Below are 25,778 nucleotides of genomic sequence, written 5' to 3'. Positions count from 1 at the left end.
AGGAATTGACTGTAGAATTCAGAAAATGCAGTGACCTAACTCCATCAGATGAAATGGCACTTCAAAATATTCTCTAATTGTGAAAACTTCACACCGGTCTTTAATCAACATTGATTTTGTGACTCTCTACTCTCCCTCTGGACTCTTGGACATTGATTTCCAAATGAAATGCAATAGATGCTTCTGACTTGTTCAGCTCTCCCAAATTCTTTAATGGATTTTTATTGTCTCAAGGCTAGTCAATCCCTGTCACAACGGAGAAATGAGTTTCATTTTCTGAAGTGAGGAAAAATACAGAATTTTTTCACAATATTCAAATTGCTGACCTGTACTGTAGTTTGCCTGAAGTGAGACCCATATTTAACTCCAAACACCATTATTACCCTTATTTTCTCAGACAACCTTTGTTCTAATGTTTATCTTGTTTTCGATAAAAAGGGATTCATTCATATGTTTTCAAGAAATATTAAACTGCTTTGCACAAGGTATGGACAAAAGAACAAAATCTGCAGAACAATTTAAAGAGCAAAGATACCTAAGGCAGATAAACAGCCTGATGTGCATCAAACATATCTTCTGATATTTTCTTCATATCATGTTTAGGGCTGATTGGATACCAGGAACAATCCTGCTACTCCAAATGAGAAGAAACTGAGGCAGTTTTGGTGAGTCCATTACAGAACTGACAAAAGACACACAAAACTATTAACCTTCACACATATTTATCCCTCAAGTAAATTTAAAATGTTAGCAGCTTCTTAATTGACATTCTACAGTGCCACCTATGGCATAAAAATATACAGTGAAGGGAAAAATGTAGTTAATGCCATATTTCAATACATTGAAGTACCCATTTTAGAAGCAATAACTTAAATTTGTAAATTTTTTAAGGGAATGTGCCTCATATTACTGCATTTATTCACCTTAATGAGATGTTTAGATATTTATGCACATCTGTACTTGGGTAACCACAATTATTTATATCAGCCATTCTGTTGCAGGTCATTGTTCTATTGATAGTTATCAATAGAACTATTAGTTATCAATAGAACTATTGATAACTATCAATAGTTATCAATAGTTAACTATCAATAGATTGTTATTGATAACTATCAATAACTACCTATTGATAGTTATCAATAGAACAATTGATGACTAAACATCAATTGCTTAGTCATCCAACATATATATTTGGGTTATATATTTTGGTAACTTACCTTAGTCTGGAAAAAAATAGATTTAGTGAAAAATAAATAATTTTCTCCATATTAAACATTCTCATAGATAAAGTCTAGCAATTACTATGTTTTTTCTCTCAACATCAGGTCTTAGAAACTCTCCAAAAGCTTTCTTGTTGTCCACCTTCAGCCACCTCCTGCATGATTTGTTTACCTTGCTCCAGATTCCAGAGGAAAATTCTGCAGGACACAAACAGAAAACCTTACATCTGACATCAACATAAAAATGCCATTTGAGGTCCACATTACTTGTGCAGTTTTATCTTCAACGCTAACTCTCATACTAGGTTCATGGATTTCTTTTCTGGTTGATCTAGTTTTGATATCTTTAGTTAGTTTTCTCCTCAATACCATGTCTTCCAGCAGCACAAGTTTGGTCTTCAGTCCACTGTTTGGAGCACTCATCCTTAGGGTGGCGGGCCAACTTGCAGTAATGTTTGCATTATTGGCTGCAGAAGTTGTGTTTAATTTTATTCCAATACTTGAAATAGTAAAAATCCCTGCAGAAGTCTTCTTTTCTTTTACAACCACCTTTGTCACTCTGAGTGTATCTGATTACCTTGCTTAAGGTGAATGGAAGGTTTTGAAGAAATTGGAAAATCACAGAAGTACTGATCCTGGAGGACTTTCTATGTTAAAGAAAATTCTGAAACATGTTAAACATGATGTTTAATATAATAGCAAAACTACTAAATCAAATGATTTTTTTTTTATTGTGAAAAGGTCTTTTTCTTTTTATATAAATTCAATAGACACATTTGAAAAGATCTAATTAATTGAGATGGAAGTGGGGTTTTTTTGTCATCTCTTTATGTAAAAAAATAAAAATAAATAAAAAACTGGATAATCAAGATCTGGTTACTGTCTTCAGCAAAATAAGATTTTGTTTAAATGTAGAAATGTTTGATGTTTTTTCTTTCATATACATTTCAATTAAACCATAAATGTTCAAGAATTCGTTCTCTATTTATGTTATTTGTTTATCTATGTAAATGGCTTTGCATACCATCACTCCACAAACAACAGAGATGGAAGAGAAGCAGCTTAAGAGTGAGGCAACTCTAGGTCAACGTGCGTAAAGTTTTAGAGATCTAGAAATGTTTTTTTTATGAAAAAATAAATAAATTTAAAAAAAATCAATGATTACAGCTTGTTGACCTATGAAAATGTGTGCATATTGCCCTCTTGTGGCATTTATGAAGAATTATATCACAGATTAAATTATTTGATGTCATTGCATTTTAGTAAAAAATATGCAAAAGTACCACTGTGTGTGATTACTTGTCCATCCATTGTGTTCCACTTATCAAAGATTGTGATAAGTAGAACATCACAAATGAGATGTGTTCCACTGTCTCATTTGCAAAAGGACAACTCATCCAAACACATCTGGAGACCTACTTGAAGATTAAAGAGTTTGTTATTGTGAAAGATTAGTTAATAAGTCCACACAAGTGCAGAAAAATAGTTCTGAAAATTTGTGAATCATCACAACATACCAATTGACACAGGGCTTTTGACAATCCTGTGGAATCATAACTGGGAACAGTATGGTTTTGAATAACTTGGCACCCAAACGATTCCCATTAAATGCGTTTCAAACGTTGCTCACCACATTACCTCAAAATTTGTTTCAAGACCAAATGCAGTTGCAGAGACAATCAGTTTTTAGGGACATCAGTTTATTTTAACCCTACAAAAGACATGGGGTGAGAAAATAAAATACAAAAATGAAGTTATAGAAACCAAAACAAAATGGGTTCATTCTTGTACAAGTCTCAGAATTATCCAAACATGGACCACAGTTCAATTATTCATATTTTTAATATAACATTTTGCTGTAATGCTGTGTGTACATACAAAATATACCAAACTAAATAAGGCAAATAAATAGAGGTACAATGTACAGGAACAATGGAACATTCCTCAATGATTTCATCTTTTTTTTTTTTTTATCTTACCTCAAACATCAACAAAGGTGTACAAAATGCTTTTCTGTTTTCCAACTGTACATCATTCAGTGGAGCATGTTTTTTTTAAATGTCCAACTGTAAAAAATACTGACTTCTCACAATTATACAAACTCAAAGAATGGGTGCGACTTTTCTCAGGCAGTACAAACTGTGGTGTAACAGGTGGGTTGCATTCTACAAGCAATGCTCTTTTAAATGATCAATAAATCATACATTGTGCAACCTTCTGTAGGCATGCAGATCAACTTCATGTGCATGTAACAACAAATACGGTGGAGACAGAACCCACCCAAAACCCCTAGAAGTTTTCTTTTTTTTTTTTAAATGATTTTCCACATCCCATCCCTGCCACTCACACTGACTGTCAACTTGTTTGACGGCGGTCCAGCCAGCATCCTTGTCCTCACTTTCCATTCTTCTCCCTACGCGCCTTACTTTTAGCAACACTAATTTGCTGCACAACTATCGTCTTCAGAAGGAGCCAAGTCCCTGAAACTGGTGCTGCAAATGGAAATGTCCCATCATCATTATAAAAAGTGCATTGAACAAGCTACGAATTTCTTTCCTCTGATTTCCATCTTTACACTTCAAAACAGCCAGTCAATGGCCAAATAAGCATCCAAACATGTAACAACACAAACATGTATTAATACTGACAACTTTTCAAATATCCCTCAGTGAATACTCTGCACTAAATGGGTTAAAGCTCTAAATGAGGAATTTAAAAATGGTCTGCTGAAGTCTGGTATAGTGACTGATTAGCTGCAAGAGGAAGGAGAGCAGAGGTTAAAAAGAAGAGCTCAAAAATAGATTAAAATGCTGGTTTAAGAAGAGATGTTTCCTCTTTTTAATTTAAAGTGTCTAAATAATTTGGTGTAAGGGCTAATCTCTAGAGACTGCAGCTCTCTGCGCCATCTCAACTTCACATCTGGGTCTTTTTAGTCTGATGAAAACGTAAATCATATGAGGCGTCACAGTGAAAAAAAAAAGAAGGATAAATTAAAGCTACGGGGGATTATCTGCACACTACACAATCAATCACAGCCCCCCAAAAAAGAAGTTGTTTTGAGGCGATTTCTGTAGTACCTGGAGCTTAGATTGACTTGAAAATCAATTATACCATCTTTGACCACAAGATGGCGCCAGTTACTGCAAACCAACTATAATTTAATGACCATATAAAACAGATTTCTGCAAAGCCACAAGCACTAAAACAAAGGAATGATTTGTGTGAAAAAAAAAACAGGATCTGAGGCACTTAACGGTGAATATTTACAAACATTTAGCAGATAAGATGTAGAAATATGGGTCAAATGGAGAGGCCTTTGTTTAGTCCTTTTTGTAGTTGAGCACATGGATGTATACGGTTTTCCTTATATATAAAGTCGGGATATTTCTTACCTAATATAAATAACATTGTAAACAAGTGGGTTTGGTTTATTTTAACTGTTGCTATGGAAACAACTACTTCTGTTTTCCAGCAAACTGAATAAGCGTCTGTTTTGCAACGTCTTTAGCCTGTCTGAACAAAGTCAAGGAGTTCAAACATCTTATTCCCACAGACTGATTGCAGTCTTGGACGCCTCACAAACTGGTCCTTGCTAGTTATTCAAACCTAGAATGAATGAAACTAGGAAATGTTATGGTCTTTGAACTGGTTTAGATCTCATGACTTAGATCTGGTTACTCTCTCCTTTAGAAATGGATCTACATATTGCAAACAATTCAACCCATTGTTGCAACTTGCATCATTCCTGCTGCTGAAGTTTTGGAAAAGCATGTGCAAATAATAATAACCCCCTCCACCTCCCAACTAAAACTGAAAAATCTTATGAAAACAAATAAAACTGGCTTCTATGTTTTTTTTGGCAACCAGTAGCCCAAAATAAGTAAGCATGGAGGCTTTGTGTCCGGTTGGTATCCAGTCAGTTTAGTCTAATTTTAAGTGCCTTGTTATACCCCAGCGTTACAAGAAAAAAAAAAAAACTGCCTCCTTACAAGGTGAGGTCTGAGACAAATGGGGGATTCAATAATGAAACTGATGAAGTATACTACAGGCAGATTTGAGAATAAGTAGCTACAAATAGCGACAATATTGTAAACTGATTAAAGAGGAATTCTCCATTAATTTTGTTTATGGCATTCCCTTCATCCGTTTTTTGTTGGCTAGAGTTTAAATTTGAATGCTTGTCAAAAAAAACAAAACGAAACAAAAAAACTACAGTGCAAACAAGACATGAAGGAGTGAAAAAGGATGAGCAGTTACCTCTCATTTGTCAAGCACAAAATATTTAGTAAGTGAACTTCAACAGCAATGTGAACCTGCAACACCATAAAAGAATGCATTGTGCACAAAATCCCAAAATGCTGAAACATAAAAAAACCCAAACTTCTACATCTTTTGCAATTAGCTTGTCTGCATCTAAATATAAATATATATCAACGCCTAATTGCAGAATATTTAGTGTAAATACATTTACATTGGTTTTTCTTATCTGCTTTGGCACTACTTGATGCCAGAAAGACTTTCAAACCATTTACACATGTTGAGGCTTAATTCTTGTGGCACAATCATTGTTTTAGTTTTGTATGTGAGGAGTTGTTTTTTTGTTGTTGTTTTTTTTCCCTAGAAAATTTGTGGTTGGTATCTTCTTGGGGATGCAGTGTGCCATCAGAAGCCACTGGTAAGGATTCACTATTGTGAAGCAACAGGAGATTTCTGGACTCTATACCCGTTGTTTTAGTGTCAGACGTTTGCGATCGTAGATCCATTAACCGGCAAAATCTTCTTTTTCTCAGGGAAAAAGCACCATAACTGTGGACGTAATGGCTTAGATACCCCCTCATCTATCTTTTGTGTTTATATTTAACCTGCCAAGCTTCACAAGATACCATACTTTCCATTTGGTGTCTATATACAACGTGACTGACTAATCCCAGAGTTCTGATCCCGATAACCAAACTTCAGCACCAAAGAGCTCTCAGAAGAACAGAGAAGGTTTCTGAGGAAGAGCAGGAGTGATCAACAAGGAGAACCTGAAGAACAGTGTTCAATAGATACAGTCAGATGACGTGGGACAATGTGTCACAGTGGTCTCTCCATCCTTCCATCCCATCTATGGAGATAAACAGGTCGGAAACAGCTTTAGAAGACCAATCCAAGGGGAGTGTTGCATCTTTTGAGGCAGCGTAGCTGTCCATGGATATCTCTACACGTCCAGTCCAGCTGTTGCTAACATCTGCTCCAAAGGAAGTCGTGACTGATCAAAAGCTCTGGGATACAGTTGATCTACGCCACGGCAAATTTTAGATCTCTAAAGTTTTGCTTTTCTACTTCCTCTTTCCAACTTTAGTAGTTCACCTTGGTGACGGCTCTCTCTCGGCCGCCACCTTCCACTAGCTGGTTGACGGAGCGCTTCCGGTTTCGCTTGAATTTGTTAAGGTCCTTGTCGAAGACCTCGCCAGAGCGTAGTGCAGAGACGAGGTCGTCAAACTCCCCGCCGACCTCCTCTGTGGCCCCGCCCTTCTTAGCCCGCCGCTCACGCTCCCTCTGCTCCTTCAGCTGAATAAGGATTAAAGAAACTGTTATTATGAAGAAGATGAGAGTACATTTAGTCAGACGTAGCCTCTCAGGAGTGTCTCACCATGGCCTCCATCCGTGCCCTCCGCTCTTCCTCCTCCTTGCGCCGCTGCATGTTTTCCAGGTCCTGCCGAGCTTCGCTGAACGACTGCAAGAAGGTGTCGAAGATGCCGAAGAAGTCGTCAGGCTGCATCCTCCCTTCTTCTTCTCCAAAGTGCTTCAGAGATTTGGCAAACTACAAAGAGAGATGTTAGATTTTAAGATAAAAATGAATGCACAAACTGAATCTTGCGAAATTATCCATATTACCAAGAATAAACCAAATGGTCATACAATGCCCATGCCCTACAAAATAAACTCTGGTATGTGAAATTCATTTTCTTAAATGCTGCAGGAACACACACATCGTAGCAAGGCTGCTTGATTTGACCACCGTATGTCCACACAGTCCTGTTCAAGCTGTTCAGTGCTTGGCGCCAGAACGCTGCCTGGAGCCAAACGTTCCGACACAGTCGGCTCTGTTCTGCAGTACAGATACATCTTCAAATAGAAATAACTTCAGTCCACTTTTCTTCAGTCGAGTTTTTAAGTCTTAATATGTTAACAAAAATGAAAAATAATATTTTTTTTCATTGGTTACTAGTTTGTTGGCTAATACAGAAACTAGTGAGTGTCCATGCAGACTATTTTACCTCAGAAATAAAGATGCGTGCAACTATAATTTCATAAAGTTTTTTTTTATGTTTTAAAATTACTTTTACTTCTTTCCTTTGTTTTATTTCCCCCCATCTTACAATTGAAAGTATGTGAATACCAACAGTTTTACCAGTTGGTGGAGAGTTGTGTGTTTGATTAGCTTTTAAAGGTAACAGAACAGGAGTGGATCCCACAGCGGACAATGGCCCCAGTAATGAGCTTAATAGCTAAGCACTGGTAAGTATTGGTTAATTTAATTTAATTGCCATGTATGAGTTTTCACCTACTCTGTGGTGAGACTTAGATCATTTTCAATGCCACTCACTCATTTTACAACTTGGGACTTATTCAAAAGGTATTAACAAATGAAAGAAATACAGATGTTAAATATAAATCTATACTAATCAGAAGAAAGACTTCCTTCATCCAAAATGTTAGAGGAAATTGAGTGACTACAGCTAAGCAGTAAAACAATCAAGTAGAAAGCAAAGAAATGCAGCATGCCTTTTCCACTTCTATGTGGGTGTCGAGTGACAGAACATCTTAAAATCCCTCTTGTTTATAACCGTCTAGTTTTCTGTATGTGGTCTCAGCGCTGTGATGAAAAACACAGTTGCTCTTTTCTGAGGAAGCAAAACCATCCTGTCATTATGGGCCCAGTGTCCATGACAACAACCCCACCATCATCCCTCCCCTCTGCTTGTAATTATGTATCTGGTCAGAAGTGTTTCCTCTGGTCTCCCTCGGGATCTGAGCTAAATGGGTAAACAAAAACACTCAATGAACGAAGGAATATGATTTTCATTGTGTCAGGCAAAACAAAGCAAAGCAAAGGAGTGTCCTCCTCTGAAAGCACTTAGCATTTCTCCACTTAGTTTAGCTAGTTTAGTGACTAGTCACTAGCTTAGCTAGTTTAGTGACTAGCTAATGTGCTCACTAAACATTTGAGAAAATTTAAGCTTGAAAATACAAATACACTTGGTATAATAAATAACAAAAGTGCATAAAAATTCCAGGCAATGTTAAATGCAACATGAAAAATGCTTGAACTGTACGAACTTATAAAATTTCACCCGAACTTTCAAAAAGTATTTAATTCTGGTGAAAGTTCAGAATTAAACATTCTGAACTTTAGAAGTTTAAGGTGCGTGAAATGAACATTGTAGGAAACGCAATAAGTCAAATTTGTCTTCAACATGCATGTATATTTAATTAATACTGTGTTTGCATGTAATTTTCAAAAAAGAACTTTGTGAAAATAATTTTTGTTGTATTTTTTTTTTTTAACCAAATGGCATCACACTCATTTTAGCTGGTAGTCATTGAAATATGAGCATGATTCATTTTTGCCTCCATTCACCTTTTTTAGTAAATAAAACAAACCTGAATAAGCAGACGGAGGATATGCTTTGGTGACTGCTCACAGATCTATAAATTATTTGAAGAAATTATTGTTAGCATGTTCTTACAAGATTACTTAAAGCTTACCAAAGATCTACAAGTGCCAGTTTTAAAAGTTCAGTCCTTGCAGTACAAAATACTGGATTAAACTTGCATTGGTGCCAAAACATGGATATTTACAGCCCACTAGAGCTCATAATTTTTGTTTTTAATCTAATTTTGTGTATCCTTCTTGGTCAGAAATAGAGACATGGAAGGTTTTATAGTTTAATGAAATACTTTGCTTTTTTTTTTTTAAACCTCTAAGTGATTCCATGACCTTTGCAACAGTAACCCTTTGTACTGTGCATAACAATGCCCTGTTTCTGTAGCAGCCACACACATCTGTAGCCATGGAGCATTATTAGTCTTTGTGGGCTGACCTGTTTGGTCATCCTTCACCTTCTTAAAGAAGAAACACAGATCCCAACTTCCATATTTGTATTACACTGAAAGCCCACCAGGCCATCAGAGGACCTTGACAAACACCCACTTACCAACCACACAGACATACACAGCTGTGTGTTTGGAGTCTGGGCCGGAGAACACAGGTTCTTTTGTTTTACTGCACTGACTGTAGTGCAGTCAGTGCAGTCTGTTACCTGTTCTGTGCCCTATTCTTCCAAGTTTGTCTCCCATGACGTCCAAACTATGTTCCCTCCAATATTCGCCCCTCCTTGAGCAAATAATTAACCAAAAGGGAGGCTCTGCATGAAACTCATCAACCTGGTTTCATGTCTTTTTCTTCAGTCTGTCTTGAAACCCATTGATTCTTCTGAGAAATACAGCTGTTCAGCACTTCAACACTGTCGTTAATTAGAGAGGATAGATTGTGCAGTACAATGTAAAATCTGTGCTGAAGTACCACTCTGAGATTTAGAAGCATTCAGAGAGCTAAATGCGAACTGGAGCACCGACAGCCAGCAAATTAAACATATTCCCATAAATCTTTTCAACACCGACTTACTCCAACATTCTCTCCATCCCACTGACGTCTTCAGCTGACACACTTCCTACCATACATCAGTACTTGAGCCAGCAAAGTTCAAAAGGCCAGTTGTTCCACTTGTAAATGGAAAGAGAGGGGATTTAAAACACTAACTTCAAGAGACAAAGAGAAGACGTGGGAGGGGGCATTCCCGAGTAATCTTTCAATTCTGGGTTTCTCAGCGCAGCTGAAATCGCCCCGCAGGACTCAGAGGGATGTCCACAGGCTTCACGCTTCTCGGATTCCGCCTTTTCTACTTTATTCCTCAGTCCTCTTGACATACAGGCTTGTCAACGAGGATGACTGGCTTCGGATCCACTACAGCCACCCACGTGGACATATGAGCTTTCGCTCTGATGGTCTCTTAAATTCACCCAGTCTTTCATGTCAACATAACGTTGTAATTCTGAAGCTAAGGTATAAAACAGTAAGAACAGATTGGAAAACTGATGACCTCAGTTTGCTCCAGAAAGTTATTGAGTTACCTTTTCCTTGGCTTCACTCAGCTGGTCCTCCAGTTCAGAGAAGCTAAACCCGGCCACAGTGATGAAGTCACCGATCACAGCCACAAACTTATCCCCACGTTCCCTCATCCTGCTCTGCTGGTAGTGCAGCTCCTGGTGAGAAGCGACAGGGACACAAAAGCTGGTCACTGAGAGTTTACCAAACGCCTAAATGAATTATAATTGCTTCTGTCTTTTGTGTGTGGCACAGCCATGCTGCAGAGCGCCAACCGTTAAAAGCATTTAAACACCTCAGCATGCCGTACATCACTGTTTCTGCTCAAAAGCATAATTACAGGCGGCAGAAGAACCAGCGGGAGGGAGAAGGAAACTAATTCAGCCCAACTCACCGCCTCGAGAGCCTTCAGCCCACTTTTGATGTTGTGCACTTCTTTTTCCAACTCTGACAAACTGAGGAGAAAGAAGATCAACAAAAGTTTGCAGTTATCAGTCATACTTTAATAGATTGCACCTTATATTATAAACTACATGAAGTTGATGCTGAAGCTTGGGGGTAGAAATATTCTTACTTGACTTTGGCGGCTTCAGGCACACTCCTGAGGTCTTCCTGGATGTACAGCGCGTCTGGGTAGTTCTTCTCAAAGATCATGATCAAGTAGTGCAACATGGTGATGTTCCTGTTAAATTAAAAGCAATGTTTAATTTGATTAAAATAAACGTCTGCTCCACATAGAAAAAAAAAAAAAAGTTTTCCTCTGAATGTTAGTAAAAATCCCAGTTATCAAAGATTCACAGACTGGAAACAGAACAACCAGGTGTGAACAATAACACTGTCTACCTTTAGTAAGCTGTCTAAACTTTGACCCTAATAGTTTTCTCCCCTGCAAAATTTCATTTTATTCTTCCCATATTCTGTATTTATTATGTGACGAAAAAGTACCTAATCAGCAACATTTCTTGAGATTTCGGGGCTTTCCAAATTAGCTAATTCAGAAAGCTTATTCAGTAATTTTGTTATAAAAAAGTTGAGCAGCAGCTGAATGTGAAAAGTGTAAAACCGCCTGAGGACTGGGTACAGATTAACTTAGCATTTGGTCCGGATCTAGATTGGCTTTCAGACTCAGGAAATCCTCTAAATAGAATTTAGTTTTTATTGGAAAACTACTGGTTGTTATTTAATTTAATGGTGTGGAGTAAACTATCCAGAAATCTCCACTTTTGGTCTCACAAACATTATCACTTTATTTTAAAACAATTGTACCAGAACATAAGCTCATGTTATTGTGGATTTTTACGACTTTTATTTTTCTGAGTCCAGCTGAACTGTTGACATGCTAACACGCTGCTCAATCCAATAATCATATCCAATGAACAAGATTATGCTTTTATAAATCTTTTTTTCTTGGCAATAATAACTAATGTTTCGGCTTTAAATATATCCTGCACAATAACAAGCATGAGGTCCATCTTAAATGACGTTTTAGAGTTAATCTGAACAACAAGTATTGGTATGTTTCACCATTTTAAAAAATGCAACACAGTTGTGACCCACATTCTAAAAATCTCTTCAATAAGATTCAACATTTGCTATGAATTTTTTAAGAGTACTTGTTTCTTGGCACATTTGTCTGTGTAGAGATTGTTGATTAGTTACCGTGGTAACACACCTCTAAATAGCAGCAAGGCCCTGAGGAAGCGATGCGATAATTACAAATATGACATTCCTCTGAAAATATCAATGCTTCCACTTATTCCCTCAAATGTACTGTGTTCGGAGAGAGTTGGATAGTATAAAGTTTCATGTGCTGGATCCAAACACCAGAGTGCACAGAAGAAAATTAGGTCATGGAGCCAGTGGAGTAAGAGTGCTGTGCTTCAATTCATCTCCCTGTTTACATTAAGATGCATCTGAGTCGCTGGAAATTATGCCAGTAGTGCCTGTTTCCGTGGCAACACCGATGGCTCGGACAACATTTCATTATTGTAAAGAGAAAAGAACTCCCACATGCTGTTTGTTCGAGCGAGTCTATCTTCTCTGCAGCACGCTGAAGTAGTTTCATATTTTTCTGTCAATTTCTTTCAAAACTCTGAGTTAACTTTTGTAGAAACCAGCGGATGGTGAAGAAACACTGAGCAGAGGGACTCTGTTCATTCTTTTAAGAAGTTTTCCAGCTCTAGTTGCCTTTATTTGCTAGCAAAATGACAGGAAAGTGGGTTGTGAGAGAGGGGGAAGACATCCAACAAATGCCAACGGGCCGGGACTCAAACCCAAAACGCGGCTGGTTCATGTCCTCCATACATGGGTGGCGAGTTTTACCGCAGGGCCTCCTCTGATCATTCTTTTATTTTCTCATAATTGGCTTAATATTTAAATGCTAATGAGATGAGATTTGCTTTTATGACAGGCTCGAGATTTTATTGTTTTCCAATTTTAAGTCTCTAATGACTGAAAGTGACATTTTCATGTTGGATTCTGGCCATCTACTCTCCCCATAACATTGAATTGTGGTAGATTATTGGTTATATTGCTGTATCAGCTTACTGCTACCTTAAAGAATTGCCAGAATAAAGGGTTTCTAATCAAAACAAGTTTTATTTTCACTTGGTTAGAATATCTTAATGGTGTCTGTAGCGGTTTCTGTTAAAATAATAAAAGAAAAAAGCTCAATCAGGCAGCTGCATGTGATCCAAAAGACACGGTTCTGCCAAACACCAGTCCTTAAATCACTGCTCTGACTACTTGTTTGTAAAAAGAAACTTAAGATATTTATAAGACACTCAATGGTCTTGGACCTAGACAAATTCCAGAGTTGCTGCTCAAACCATACAGACCTCTCAGGTCGTCAGAGACGTCTTCACTCTGTTTCCCCAGGACCAGAATAAGAAAGATGAGGTACAACGTAATCTCTACACTAATTAGTTCTGACACAAACTTCCTGAAAACCTGAGATACTATTGGTTCCTTTAAATCAGGACTTAAAATATTACAGTTTATTGCAGCTTAAAAATTATTAAGTTGAATATTACTTTACAAGTTCAATTCCATCGAATCTTAGTTTTTTTTGTTTGTTTAAATTTGCAGTTTAGATTTCATACTCATATTATATACTGTACATATACATGATATACATATTAATCTATATCATGTTTTTTATGTGTGATGTTTTGATGTGTTTCAATTGGTTTCATCTCTTTTCCTTTGTTTTCCTATGAAGCACTTTAAATTAATGTGTGTACAAGTAGTGCAAAAAAAAGCAAATTCATTAAATTATTTACCTAATTTGAAGTACAAATGCCATATATATTCAAAGAAAATAGTCGAAATGGTGGAACACCAGCTTATGTCAAATTTTCAAATGAATGAAACAGGAAATAGAAGTCAGATGCAATAAAGTGTTTACATATAAACCTTCCAATATATGTTACAAAATTACAGAATAAGGAGCTAGGCGTACGCAATCTACTGGTGAAAAAGATTACCTGATGTTTGAATGATTTGAATAAGACTTTCAATATTCTGAAAAGCCAGAAATATCTGATTGCGATGATTCTAGATTATCAGCAGTTGAGATGTAGAAGGACAGTTACATTTATTTTGTACCTGAAACCATTGTTTAAAGACCACAGCTGTGGTCTGCTGCAGTTTTTCACTGCTTTAGTTCATGAGACCTATGTCAGAAGTTTTAAGTGTTTGAATCCCAGTCAAGCCTTAGATTATTTTGTTTTGCAAAACAAAGTCTTAGACTCCAGTCATGACTGCTGCAACAAGGCTCAAGTCCCCCTCTGTTGCCCACCTGTCTATGCTCGACTTGGTGTCGACGATCTTGTTCAGGCTGGAAACCTTGAATCCAAAGGCGTTCCCCCGCTGGCCCTTGTTCATGAAGTTTCCAAAGGCCAGCACCACCTCCAGGACCTGAGTCAGACGCTTGCTCCGGACCACCTCCACGGAGGCGTTCAGGATGGCTGCAGAAAAACGGAGAGAGGAAAAACAGCTGCTGAGATCATGAGTTAAACTTGTTCAACTTTGTATATTGCATAACAAACTGGGCATAAATTATTCCTTCCACTCTGTTACTCCACTCAAACACCACAGAGGTGCAGGAGCTCCAAATTTGACTCCGTGTTCCCCCAGAATTTCCTTTATTTTTAACAGCATTCACAATGAGTGATCTGCATTCTCCATAACAACTGGGCAGCTTGGTGGGAAAAGTATCCTGTCCTTCCATCAGTAAAACAGCAAGAGGGGAAAGGAATACACTGAAAATGAGCCAACTCTGTCTGTTTCATTTCTCCTGAGAAATACCATCTGGCAAAGTACAGGTGGTTCCCCGTCTCCACAAAGGAAACCATCAGTGTAACTGTGAAGATCATTAACAAACATCATATTGTTATTGTTACACTTCTTTGTGTTGTGATGAAGCATGGGAACTGTTCTCCTGGCTCTGGGTGATGGAGCAGTCTTCTAAAAAAGGCTCCCATTGAACAGGCTGGGTGGTCTGCAGACTTACAGTCTAATCTGCAGTATGTGACAAAATTACATGAATAATAAAACAAAATGAGATTTTTTTTAATTTTTTTTTACTGTGAACATCGATGAACAGTGTGGTCAGGGGACTTTTGGATCCAACAACAGCAATTGTGAAGGTTTCTCTTCCCAGGCCAGCTGAAAGCGAAATGTGTGTCAGAATATATTACCCTGACCTCAGACCAGAAGGAATTGAGTTTCTCAGAAGAAATTATGCAGCACAAACAGAATCGAACTGTCAGTGCGAATAAAAACGCCGACAATAACAGTGTGATGTTCTCACCAAAGCAACCCTGGCTCTAAAAGCTACAGCGACAACTCGGTCATGGATATTCGTGCATGCACACAAACTGGAAAGCTTTTCCCTGACATCTTTGAAGTGAGATTCAGGTTCACAGCAGATGCTGTCCTCTCTCAACGTGAGCCAGCTTTCCAAAACAGCTTCCATGGTAACACGGATGCTGTGTGGAAGAGGGAAAAACTGCATAAAACCAAAACATAGCTGACCAGCATGCGCACACACATGCATATAACCATGCAATTTCATTTAAAAGCATGTTCCTTAATAATTTATGTCCAGCTTCAAAATATATTTTTACATATTCACATTCGTCTGCTCACAAGTTGCTGTTGGACAGCTGCGTCATAAATAAAATCAAAGCTGCATCATTTAATTTCATTTATACAGCCTGTCTGAAATCACATTTGATTAGCAAATTAATGCCTTGGAATGGTCTACGACCTGAATAAAACAAATAATTTATTTTATATATAGCGCTTAAAAAATACTGATAATATGGTTATTAACAGGTTATCAAGTCTGCACAAATTTCAGCAAAATTCAAGAAGTAGTACACAGATGATACAGTTCTCCAACTGTATTTGGATCAAATGACTTGTTAAATGGTACCAGACTTCAGCTATTTTAACATCTTTCCACTATGTTCTTCATCCCTTTTCCTGCAAAGGCTTGAGATGAACTAAATCTGCAAACATAAATCACTGATAATCGCTTTGCTGGTTAGATTTGTATCCAAGTCGATCCTCCGACTTGCACATCGACAAAGAATAACCTCAAGCAGTTTTTAGGCAGCTGTAGTTTGCAGGTCCAGATGCTGCAGGAGTTCTAAAATAACTGCACAGCCTTGAGAAACGATGGGAAAGATCTGGCTTCAATCTGAACCCACTGGTGAAGATGTCGACTCAGCAGCTGTATATTTAATAGAATCTTAATTTGATTAGATCAAATTTTCTCAACATATCCAAAGAGAAATACTGTACTTTGCACCTTCTGCCTTGAGAACTGCTAACGGTTCATCTGTTCTGAATATTTAAAAATGTTTTTCAAACAAAGACATTGTTGAGCCGCAAAATGAGTCAAGATGAACTGCAGTGTTTATGGTTATGAGTTTATAAAACTTCTTTGTGCAATAATGATTGATTCCTTGTTTAAATGATAAAACTATAAAACCTGAATATGATCCCTTTTATAAGGTGACCGCAGAGGCATGAATTCACGAACCACTGAACTATCGTGTTTGTCCTTACCTTCAACCTTAGGCTTGGTTTCAGCTAAACGCTCTGCAAACTTCTTCTTAAAGAACAGAGCCTGTAGTCTCTGCTGGTAGTGGTCAATTCTGACGAGAAGAACAAAGAAATGAGAGGAGGAGAGATTAGTAGGGGTCAGTTACATTTGTCTTTAGGGGGAGTGAAACTTCAAAAGTCAGAAGTCAGTGAATTGTGCAAAATCCCCTTTCTCACTTTACACTCTTTTCTAAAGCATCCAGAGGGCTCTTGTCAAAGAACGAGATGACAAATGGGGATGTAAAACTCGACTAAAGGTTCACCAAAGCAAGGAGGGAGCATTTCAAAGAGAGACAAGACATATTAAATGCCTGACAGGAGATGAAGTCAAGGAGAGAGCATTTAGGACTTCTGCTACATAATGAATCAAGCTAAAGCTTGATACATTTTCTTGATGAAACTGGCTTAAAACAGAGATCAAAACCACCCTCTCACACAAAGAGCATCACATTTACCTGCTCATCTCAAAGAGGAAGCGGTCAGCTCGGGCCATCCTCTCCAACTCATGTTTATGTTCTTCTAAAAGATCTATGTCACTTTTCTCAGGGACAAATTTAAGCAGCTGGAAAAGATGCAGAAGCAATGTTTATTAGAACCGCAACAGCTGTAGTATGAGCTGCGACCAGTTAAAGTTTATCAACAGTAGTTTTTCTTAAAGAAATAGTAAACATATGCATGTGAGACTCTAAAACCACAATCAGCTTCAGTATTTCTTTTTTCCCCCAGTAGGGTTCAAATTGTGTCTATGACCCATTACATGTTTTTTTAATTAAATGGTAATTAAATTGTACTTTACTGCCATTTAATTAATGGTAATTAATATAAATACCATTAATTAATACTTAATTAATTGTATTTTATCTAATAAGTATTTTGTTTGCATTTATTTTGCTGATAAATCTGTTTGTGTTTTAAAATTGACAGTATCAGAGCCAGGTTTCCATCATCTAATCAAACAATACTTAATATTTGCATATCAATTTGAGTGTGTACATGCATAAATACTTTATAAAACTCACATATAAAAGCACTGGGGAATCTTTAAATTATCAAAATTTAATTAAATTAAAAATTGAATTGGGGAGAATTCAGGTCCCTGAAAGCTTTCTGTTAATTTTGAACATCTGCAAACCATTTTCCTACTAATTTCTGAATAACCAATAAAATCTAGCCTTGTAAAGATGCATATCATTTTGAAGGGATTCATACCTGCTCCAACATGTCTTTGGCTAGCTCCTCTCTCTCATCCATCTCTAGTATCGCCCTTTTGATTTCTTCATTTGTCATTTTCAACCTGCAGGGAAGCAAAACACACTTTAATGACATCAAATACTAAATACAAACACATTTGTTTGTCTAGATACTGACGATCTGAGCACCAGTCTGGTCAATTCCCTCTCATCCCCTGAGAGCACTGCCAGCTGTTTTCAGACGTACGTGTGCTGAGCTTCGATCAATAACAGCATTGTCAGTACGCGCATCAAAGCTGTATTGACCATCTGCTAACCCCATCTGGGTCAGTCTGCAGCTTTGGGGTCATTTGTTATTGACACGAAAGAGAGTGCAGGGAGCGTGCCGCTGTTTTGTCAGATGCACAAAGGACTCAGGAAGCCCGTTTATTGATCTGTAGAGTGGGGTCAGCATTTAAACCCTCCAAGGGGACCCAGGACCACTGCTGTTTGGAGATTTAAATGGGGAACATATTGTCAAGTGGATCTTGAAAGACAGCAATGGATTCAACTTCAGATGTAGTGTGACCCCTTTGGGAGAAGGGTCAATTAATGCATCTTTGATGCGCGTTAACGTCGACACTGATAGCACTTGAATGTTTAATTATAGACTGAATTTCATATCATGCACTGCTTCCGGATAAAGTCTCTCTTGGCTAAAGCAGCCAACACATTTTGTGGCTTAAACAGCTGCTTATATGAATAGCCTATTATGAAGAAGCACAACAGAAAGCCTACAGAAGGCTGCAGGGTCTTCCTTAACGTGAGTCAAAAAACTCAGGCTCAGATTATGTCAAGTAAGGATTATTTTGGTTTTTAATTACTGGAAGCAACACAAACCAAACCTATTTGTTTTTATAGGTGGACAACTGAATTTAAAGCTGCAACACACTCCAAAAAAGTGCTGGAAAAAACATTTCAATTTAGTAGACTTTAGTTCAATATATGACTCATATAAAGAAGAATTAGAACTCGTAATGTTTATTATCCAAGTTTCTTCCAGGAGTGATTATAGATGGTTATAAACATGGGCAAGGAGATTTCCTGTAGCAGTTTGTGTTGCAGCACGGTTTTTTTTTTTTGTCCTGAAGCATTCATATTACTGGAAATTCCTTGAACCATTTAATGAAGGATTCTGTACATCTCTTTTCATTCCTTTTTTAATACAATTATTTTAGTAGATTTTGCTCATCACAAATGTGTAGTGATACTAAAGACCCATTGTTTATCTCTGATCTAACATTCAGCTCAACAATAAACTGGATTTGATGCTCTGACTAATAAAATGTTTTTAGGGTTTGAAAATGTGGGAGTTGATTAAAAAAAGATCAATTAGGTCAAGAAAACAAAACATTAAGTCACTTTAACATGGTCATAATTTTAAAAGTGTAAGAGCAGCTCTTCAATTTGGATTGCTTACTTTGAAAGCAAGATGACACAGTTCTGAGCACGTCTGCCATCGATGACCGACAGCTCTTTGACCTTCCGTGTGCTGACGTAGATGTCATCCATAGAGCCAGTCTCTTTCTGTAAAAAAATAAAAATAAAAAAAGATAAAAGGGATTTAATTTGTAGCTCAGATTAATGAGCATTCACATAAAATCCAAAGCATACACGTTAACATCTCCTCCTCACTTCTTTGCGATATCTTTAACTGACCAAGGAAAGCTTTTCTGGGATTTAACAAGGTGTTAATGAAGAGACATGACTCAAAACAGAGGAGGGAAACTAAAAGGATTGCACTTGCTTCAGATCAAGTTACCTTTAGATACAGAGAGAGCTTACACAACGAACAAGGAGCAGAAGCAGGTCTTCACAATACAACACTTTATCAGAAACTTCTCAGAGGAAGAGCAGAAATGTTGATCCAAACAAAGCCTGTTAGATATGTTGGTTAACCTCACATAAATGTAGTATAAAAATCCCTGAAGCAAAGAATAAATTCTGAGAGAGCTGTTTGGGGCCTGCATGTTAAACACATTCTATTTATGGTCCAGGCTGGTTTCCTGCTCGCCAGAAAAATCTCTGTTTTTGAGGTTGCTGGGCATGACATATTTAAAACAGATGTGGATTTTGAAGAAAGTGTCGTTTTTCTGCGTCCATGCTGACCTGGGGTGTTTGGCAGCTGAACAGGGTTGGCAACAGGTTAGGGGGACAACTCCCATCCACTGAAACCATTCAAAGGTCTTTCTCGTGGCTCACAGACGAGCGCCAACTCTGCCAGACTGTTCGCCTCATCGGCGCTGAAACGACTGACTAAAATGTTGAACTTTTCAATTGGTCACAAAGTGACATCAGCTGAAATACGAGGTATTGTGCTTTGAACTTTCGAGCAGAACCCTTAATAGTGTACTTGTCTGAATGCAGTTTTGCTTTTAGTGGTAAACTGCGAATCACAAGATTGCTAATTAAAAAATATGTGAATAAACTGCATCCTACATAACAGCAAGGTTATTACCCATCAGGAAACAGATCTAGTCTTCACCAGATTCTATATTTATTGGATCTAAACACAAAGGCTACAAACGTAGCTAGGCTACTCCAGGCTAAAGTGTAGTTTATAAAACCACCTTTAATAGCTTTTTGCCATTCTTCTGCATGAATTTCGCAGATTTTCACATTTTTGTAGAAGAACTTAGACCTGTTTCCTTTCTACACCATTCCTTCACTGATTACATCATCCAGTTTGCATTCCAGACATATGACTTCACATCTGATTCTAGATTATTTTGGTGTTTGTGGTCAAGTTCACGAATGAAAGATGCCCAGGCCCTGTTGCTGCAAAGGAAGTCAAAATTATAACCCCTCCAACAACGTGCTTTACAGTTGCGCTGAAGTGTTTGTGCTGATTAGCTACATTTGGTTTTCTCTAAACGGTGTTTTGCATTATGGCCAAAATTTTCCAGTTTGGTCCTAAGGATCAGTCCAAAGAGACTCTGACTTCAGAAACCTGACTCTACGAAGTCAGACTTTATTGCTTAAACTGAATTTGCTGGGGTTTTCTACTTCTGGGAGATGCTTTAAATATTTTCACTTATGAATATTTTCTCTGCTCAATTACAGATTTCAAATTGTTTAAAAATGGCCTTGTGAACTTTCCCGAATTAAAGGGTTCCAAGAATATTTTGTCTTGGGTTGTTGCTGGAGTATTTCCACTTCGACACTGTGGTCGCAAACAGCTATGTTTGGGACCACAATTTTGGTAGTTTGCAAACTACCAAAACGTTGACTTTTAGAGGTGACTGATAATGATGATCAATAATTCGTGTAGATTTTATTAGCAAAAGATGATTAGCAACTTCAGTAAGACACTTGGTTTAAAATTAAAGTGGAGACTTAAAGTGGAAAAAAATAACATCACAGAAAATAACTAATTCAATATGCAAAGCTGATTGCTTTGCCATAGCACTGCGAGGCAGAAGGCAAGGTGATGAAAGCAGTAAAAGTGGATAACCATTGTGGCCAAGAAGCTCAAAGATGTTTGACTCACCTGTTTGAAGGATTGGTTAGTTAGCAGGTCCTGCCCAGGCAGCCGGAGAGAGCAGGGACAAAAAAATTGAGAACACATGCAAAGATTAGCACTGAAGGCCGGAAAGGCAAAAGCAAAGAACTACTAATACTATATGCAAACTACAAGCTGAAGCTGGAAAGCTTTTGTGAGCGTAACAATGCTAAGTACTTCAAGTTGTCTAGGGTTCAAAAGATCTACATAAAAGGCTGAAAGATTAACACAAATTGTTTTCTAGTTCAGATTTTGTCTTCTTAAACTGGCCATGGATACCTTAGTGGTTTTAATTTTGACTGCATCTACATCAGTCTGACATGGAAAAACAGGACGATGAAATACGACTGTGGCAGACAATTCTACAGAGTGCAAGTGTAAATAAAATACCATTTTGACAGAAAGAGCAATGAAAAGCTCTAAAACAAAAGTATGTCATGTATAAACATGGCATTACTGCGCAGTGAAATTTAAATTAAATTTGGGTCTTTCCAAACGGGAACTAGGCTGTCAAAGACAGGAAGATGTTGGGTTTTTATGCGACTGCATCCACTGGGATCAGCATTTAGGCAATGGCCAGTGCCAATAAAAACCTGCTCTGCACAAATAAATACCTGCAGTATATCACTGTCAGCAACAACCCCAAATGACCCATTCCTCTTTAATAAAAGCTTGCAAGGAGACACTGTGATTGTAACTGTCCGGCTGCTGTAAAATGCATTAACTCAACAATGGTGATGCCTCAGTGGAGATGATTTAGTGCTCCTTAATGGAATCTTAAAGACCTCACTTTAAACTGTGATTACTAGAAACCAATTAGAGCAAATTAATCCTCCACTTAAACCCATTTAAGTGGAGAATATATCTGTGATATAAAGTGCAGTTTGTGCAACTGTGCATTATATTATGGAATGAAAAGAGTACAACTAATTCCCAGAGAGGAGAATGATTGCTATGCATGGTTTGATGTATGCCCAAGAGATATACCAATTATGCTTTCAGTTTGTCTGTTTGAGGATGATTTACTCAATAAATTTGTTTATTTTCACTACATCTCAGAAAAAAAGCTTTGTGTTTTCTTGTATTGTGACTCCTTGTGGGTTCAGTATTGACCTTGATTCAAGACCTGCCGTTGGTTCTCACACCAAAGTTTTGTAGGCACCAGCAGAAGCTACAATGAGCCATTCAGCAGCCAACAGCTGCTCCGCTAAGCCTGAAGCTGGACCGTTTACACTATAAAAGAGTCACTCTGAAACATCCGCATGCTCACCCCTACCAACACATACTCAGCATTCAACACACTCACAAGCATAAGTGTAATCAGGTATTTATTACCCACAAACAAATTCAAACCTGCTGTCTCTGATACGCTGAGAACATCTTCTCTATGTCCTTCAGGTCCAGAATCTTGAACGCCCTCAGGTCATCAATTTCATTCCAGATGGTGCCGTTGATCATATTCTGGAAAAACACAGGAGGGGGTTATTGCTTTCACTCCAATTACAAAGCAAACCATTACTTTATTTCAAGGACGGAGGAGATGAACGCACCAGATCTTTGTAATTTTGTGTGCAAACCCCCCATTTGTCAAAACATCAGTCTATTTATCATTGCAGTTAAGTATTTTCATAAATTATGGAGATAAGCATGTGTAATAATATCTATAGCTAATCAATTCATGAACACAAATATACATTATTATAGGACGACTTTGCATTATGCTCCTTTCTGTTTATTTTGTTTCTGATCCAAGTTCAGGCCTCTTAAATCTTATGAAATATAAAAGACCCCTGATGAACCAAAATTCCTCTAGCCAGAATCAGGCATACAATATCATTTGCTTACTGTAGACCATGAACAGAACAAAATGTAACATTTTCAGTGGTCAAAGTGGGTATAAATTGTCCAACTGATGCATTGGGCACCACCACACCTCCAACAGTAGAAAGCACAAATTCACAACTTAAAAGTTGGTTGCGAAATGAGCAAATTTGAAAATTTGAGATGTCTTTATCAATGGTGATAGCCTTTTTAAATCATACATGTCAGTGTTTGCACATTACTACAGAACGTGTAAGGAAGTCTCGTCTCACCTCTCCTAATTTGCTCCAGTTGAAGGACTTTAGTGGATGAGAAGGCTGAGGAATGGACTTTGACCGCATCATGTTCATGGAGTTGAATGAAGAGGGGATGGGAGGCGGCGGTGCTCCAAAAAGAGGAGGAGCTCCAGGTGGAGGAGGAGGTGCCCCTGGCGGAGGAGGTGGTGGGGGTGGCGGCGGGCAGCTGAATGGCAGTGGAGGTGGTGGTGGAGGAAAGCTGCCTGACATAGGTAGAGGAGGTGGAGGCACTGGTGCACCAGGAGGCGGAGGGGGAGGCAGCATGGAAACACTGCTGCCCTGCTGAAAGATAAATGGACAGAAGTTAAATATTTTGAATAAAACTATAATTTCTTCCAGGCAGAAATGGAATTAAAACTTTTTTTTAAAGTAAAAATATTCTAATTATCAAACACAAAAGTTAAATCTTAACTTACAGTAATACTACCGTTATGAAGGACTTATAAAATAGTTAACAAGCCAGTTCTGTAATGCTTCATGAATAGTCAAAGCATAACTGTATATTAAGTGCTTACAGAGCAAATAACTGTTTATTTACCATTTTTAAGGGGGAGTATTTCTGTAATGTTTCTAAACTTATATCCAATTTCAAGATTAGAAGGGAATCGATTCGTAGTCCAGAGACTGGTATGAGCAGTATTTTTATTTATTTACTTTAATTGTCGGTTGGCAAGGCATAAACTAAAACAAATTACATTTGCATATTTTTACATTCAGTGAAATGATTGTAATAACATTGTCTTACCATTTTCAGCCTATAAAAGTAGTAGCACCATTTACTTTGAGACATTTTAAGTGAAAATCAAACATACATGCATGGCAAACATAGAGACAACATCCCAATTCCTTTGCCGAGACATTCAGGAAAAGCCTGATCAGTGCAGCTGTCAAGAACCAATAAAACACAAGTTCTTACTGCAAAGTCACTGATGCGCGACGACAAGTCAAGCACTTGCTCTCTGGCCGAACGCAGTTCCACGCCCTCACGTTGCAGCTTGTCCTTCATCTTGTTCAGAGTCTTCATCATCTCCTCCTTCTCCTGGGTCTTTGTCTCACACTCCCTCTCTTTCCTCTCCAGCTTAGCCATTAGCTCTGCATGGTCTGCAGTTTAACAAGAAGGGATAAAGGTGTTCACTTGATGCAGATTTTGTTCAGAAAAACCATGCAGGCTGGTAGCAAGCTCCTCACCTTTCCTGAACTTCTCGGCCTGTTCTCGCCACAATTTTACCTCATTTTCATTGACCAGCCTGTGAAGCAGACAAACACAAATAAGCACAGGCTTGCAGAAGAGTGCTCACACATGGGGTCAACTGCATTTCAACTGAGTCAAGCCGGGATGGTCCAAGGGGATTTAATCCTTGGATTTAAAACCTATTGATCAGTGACACTAATCCTTGACTTCCCTATTAATGACGGCATTTGACCAGCATTGACTGAGTTGAAGCAGTTTGAAGCTTGCAAGGAAAACATTAGTGCTGGGATAAACCCTTCAGGGCTGAAAGTGGTTATGTTTTTTTTTTTTTTCAGGGATTATCTCTGGGACTTGGCTGCGCTTGGCAATAGGTCATATTATGTAAGATATCAGAGTTGAAAGTGGCGATAATGATATGAGACATATAAACTTAAAGATTAGCAACAGGACATTTTAAGAAGTTATTAAGGATGATGAAAGATTGGAAAGTGAAACCTTGAGGAGTGGTGGTAGCCTTGGCTAGAGATGAGAGAATAAACATGTTTCAGCAGCAATAATCAGTCATTGCAAATTATACTTCAAAATAACAAGAGAAATAACCACTGAGATTGATATTGAAACAAGTTAACAGTGCCCTACATATACGTCAATGACCCTTAACCTTTTTCATTTATTCTCCCATAACAACTACAGTACATAACTCAGTGTAATTGATTGGTATTTTATGTCATTGACCAACACACAATGGACTAGTTTCTGTTGTTTTATCATGTTTAACGCTATCAAAACATGAAATTTGAGTTTATGAGAAAACAGGAAAAAGTTAGGGGGATATTTCACTGTAATTCACTGTAACTACTTTAGGAAATCAATTCACACTTAACTGCTTTTACTAAGCAATTTAGAAACAAAATGTTCATTAATAAAATTATGGTCTTTCTTAGCATGATCGCGAAATCATTTCTTCTTTAATTACACCAGGAATGAATAAAACAAATCTTCTCTTCTTCATCAGCAGGTCAAACCTGCAGACCTTTACATTGCTGTGGAAAACTCTGATTTCTACAATGCTTTAATTTTATGCCCTGCACGCGTGTCCTTCTCCGTCATCACACTGACCGCAGATGATGAATGACTTCTCCTGACAGTTGTTTTAACAGTTGCTCCAACAAGCCTCCCTTATCCCTCCGGGTTTTCACGGCACGAGCCTTACATTTTCACCCATTCACTGTCAAGTCGACGCAATGTGG

General features: G+C 37.9%; 1 protein-coding gene across 8 annotated transcripts in view; it reads right to left on the bottom strand.

Moving 5' to 3' along the window:
• Positions 1–2,901: 2,901 nt before the first annotated feature.
• daam2 (dishevelled associated activator of morphogenesis 2) overlaps positions 2,902–25,778 on the bottom strand; it is a 104,762-nt gene continuing 81,885 nt past the window's right edge. For 2 of the 8 annotated variants that reach the window (XM_023352580.1, XM_023352581.1), the window contains exons 12-27: positions 25,024–25,047; positions 24,525–24,583; positions 24,253–24,437; positions 23,313–23,618; positions 22,573–22,680; positions 21,208–21,237; positions 19,138–19,244; positions 17,698–17,782; positions 16,944–17,050; positions 16,453–16,541; positions 14,174–14,342; positions 10,949–11,056; positions 10,769–10,829; positions 10,401–10,532; positions 6,856–7,026; positions 2,902–6,773 (exon numbers count right to left, since the gene is read on the bottom strand). In XM_023352580.1, coding sequence (XP_023208348.1) covers positions 6,561–6,773; positions 6,856–7,026; positions 10,401–10,532; positions 10,769–10,829; positions 10,949–11,056; positions 14,174–14,342; positions 16,453–16,541; positions 16,944–17,050; positions 17,698–17,782; positions 19,138–19,244; positions 21,208–21,237; positions 22,573–22,680; positions 23,313–23,618; positions 24,253–24,437; positions 24,525–24,583; positions 25,024–25,047 — 1,954 coding nt within the window. In that variant the 3' untranslated portion in view covers positions 2,902–6,560. The remainder of the gene's footprint in view (positions 6,774–6,855; positions 7,027–10,400; positions 10,533–10,768; positions 10,830–10,948; positions 11,057–14,173; positions 14,343–16,452; positions 16,542–16,943; positions 17,051–17,697; positions 17,783–19,137; positions 19,245–21,207; positions 21,238–22,572; positions 22,681–23,312; positions 23,619–24,252; positions 24,438–24,524; positions 24,584–25,023; positions 25,048–25,778) is intronic. The other 6 variants (XM_023352582.1, XM_023352585.1, XM_014468817.2 and 3 more) reach the window with 6 other exon arrangements.

The sequence above is a fragment of the Xiphophorus maculatus genome, chromosome 19 (assembly GCF_002775205.1).
Source record: "Xiphophorus maculatus strain JP 163 A chromosome 19, X_maculatus-5.0-male, whole genome shotgun sequence".
NCBI lineage: Eukaryota > Metazoa > Chordata > Actinopteri > Cyprinodontiformes > Poeciliidae > Xiphophorus > Xiphophorus maculatus.
The sequence above is the reverse complement of the archived record's forward strand: the minus strand, read 5'-3'. Positions and strand labels throughout refer to the sequence as shown.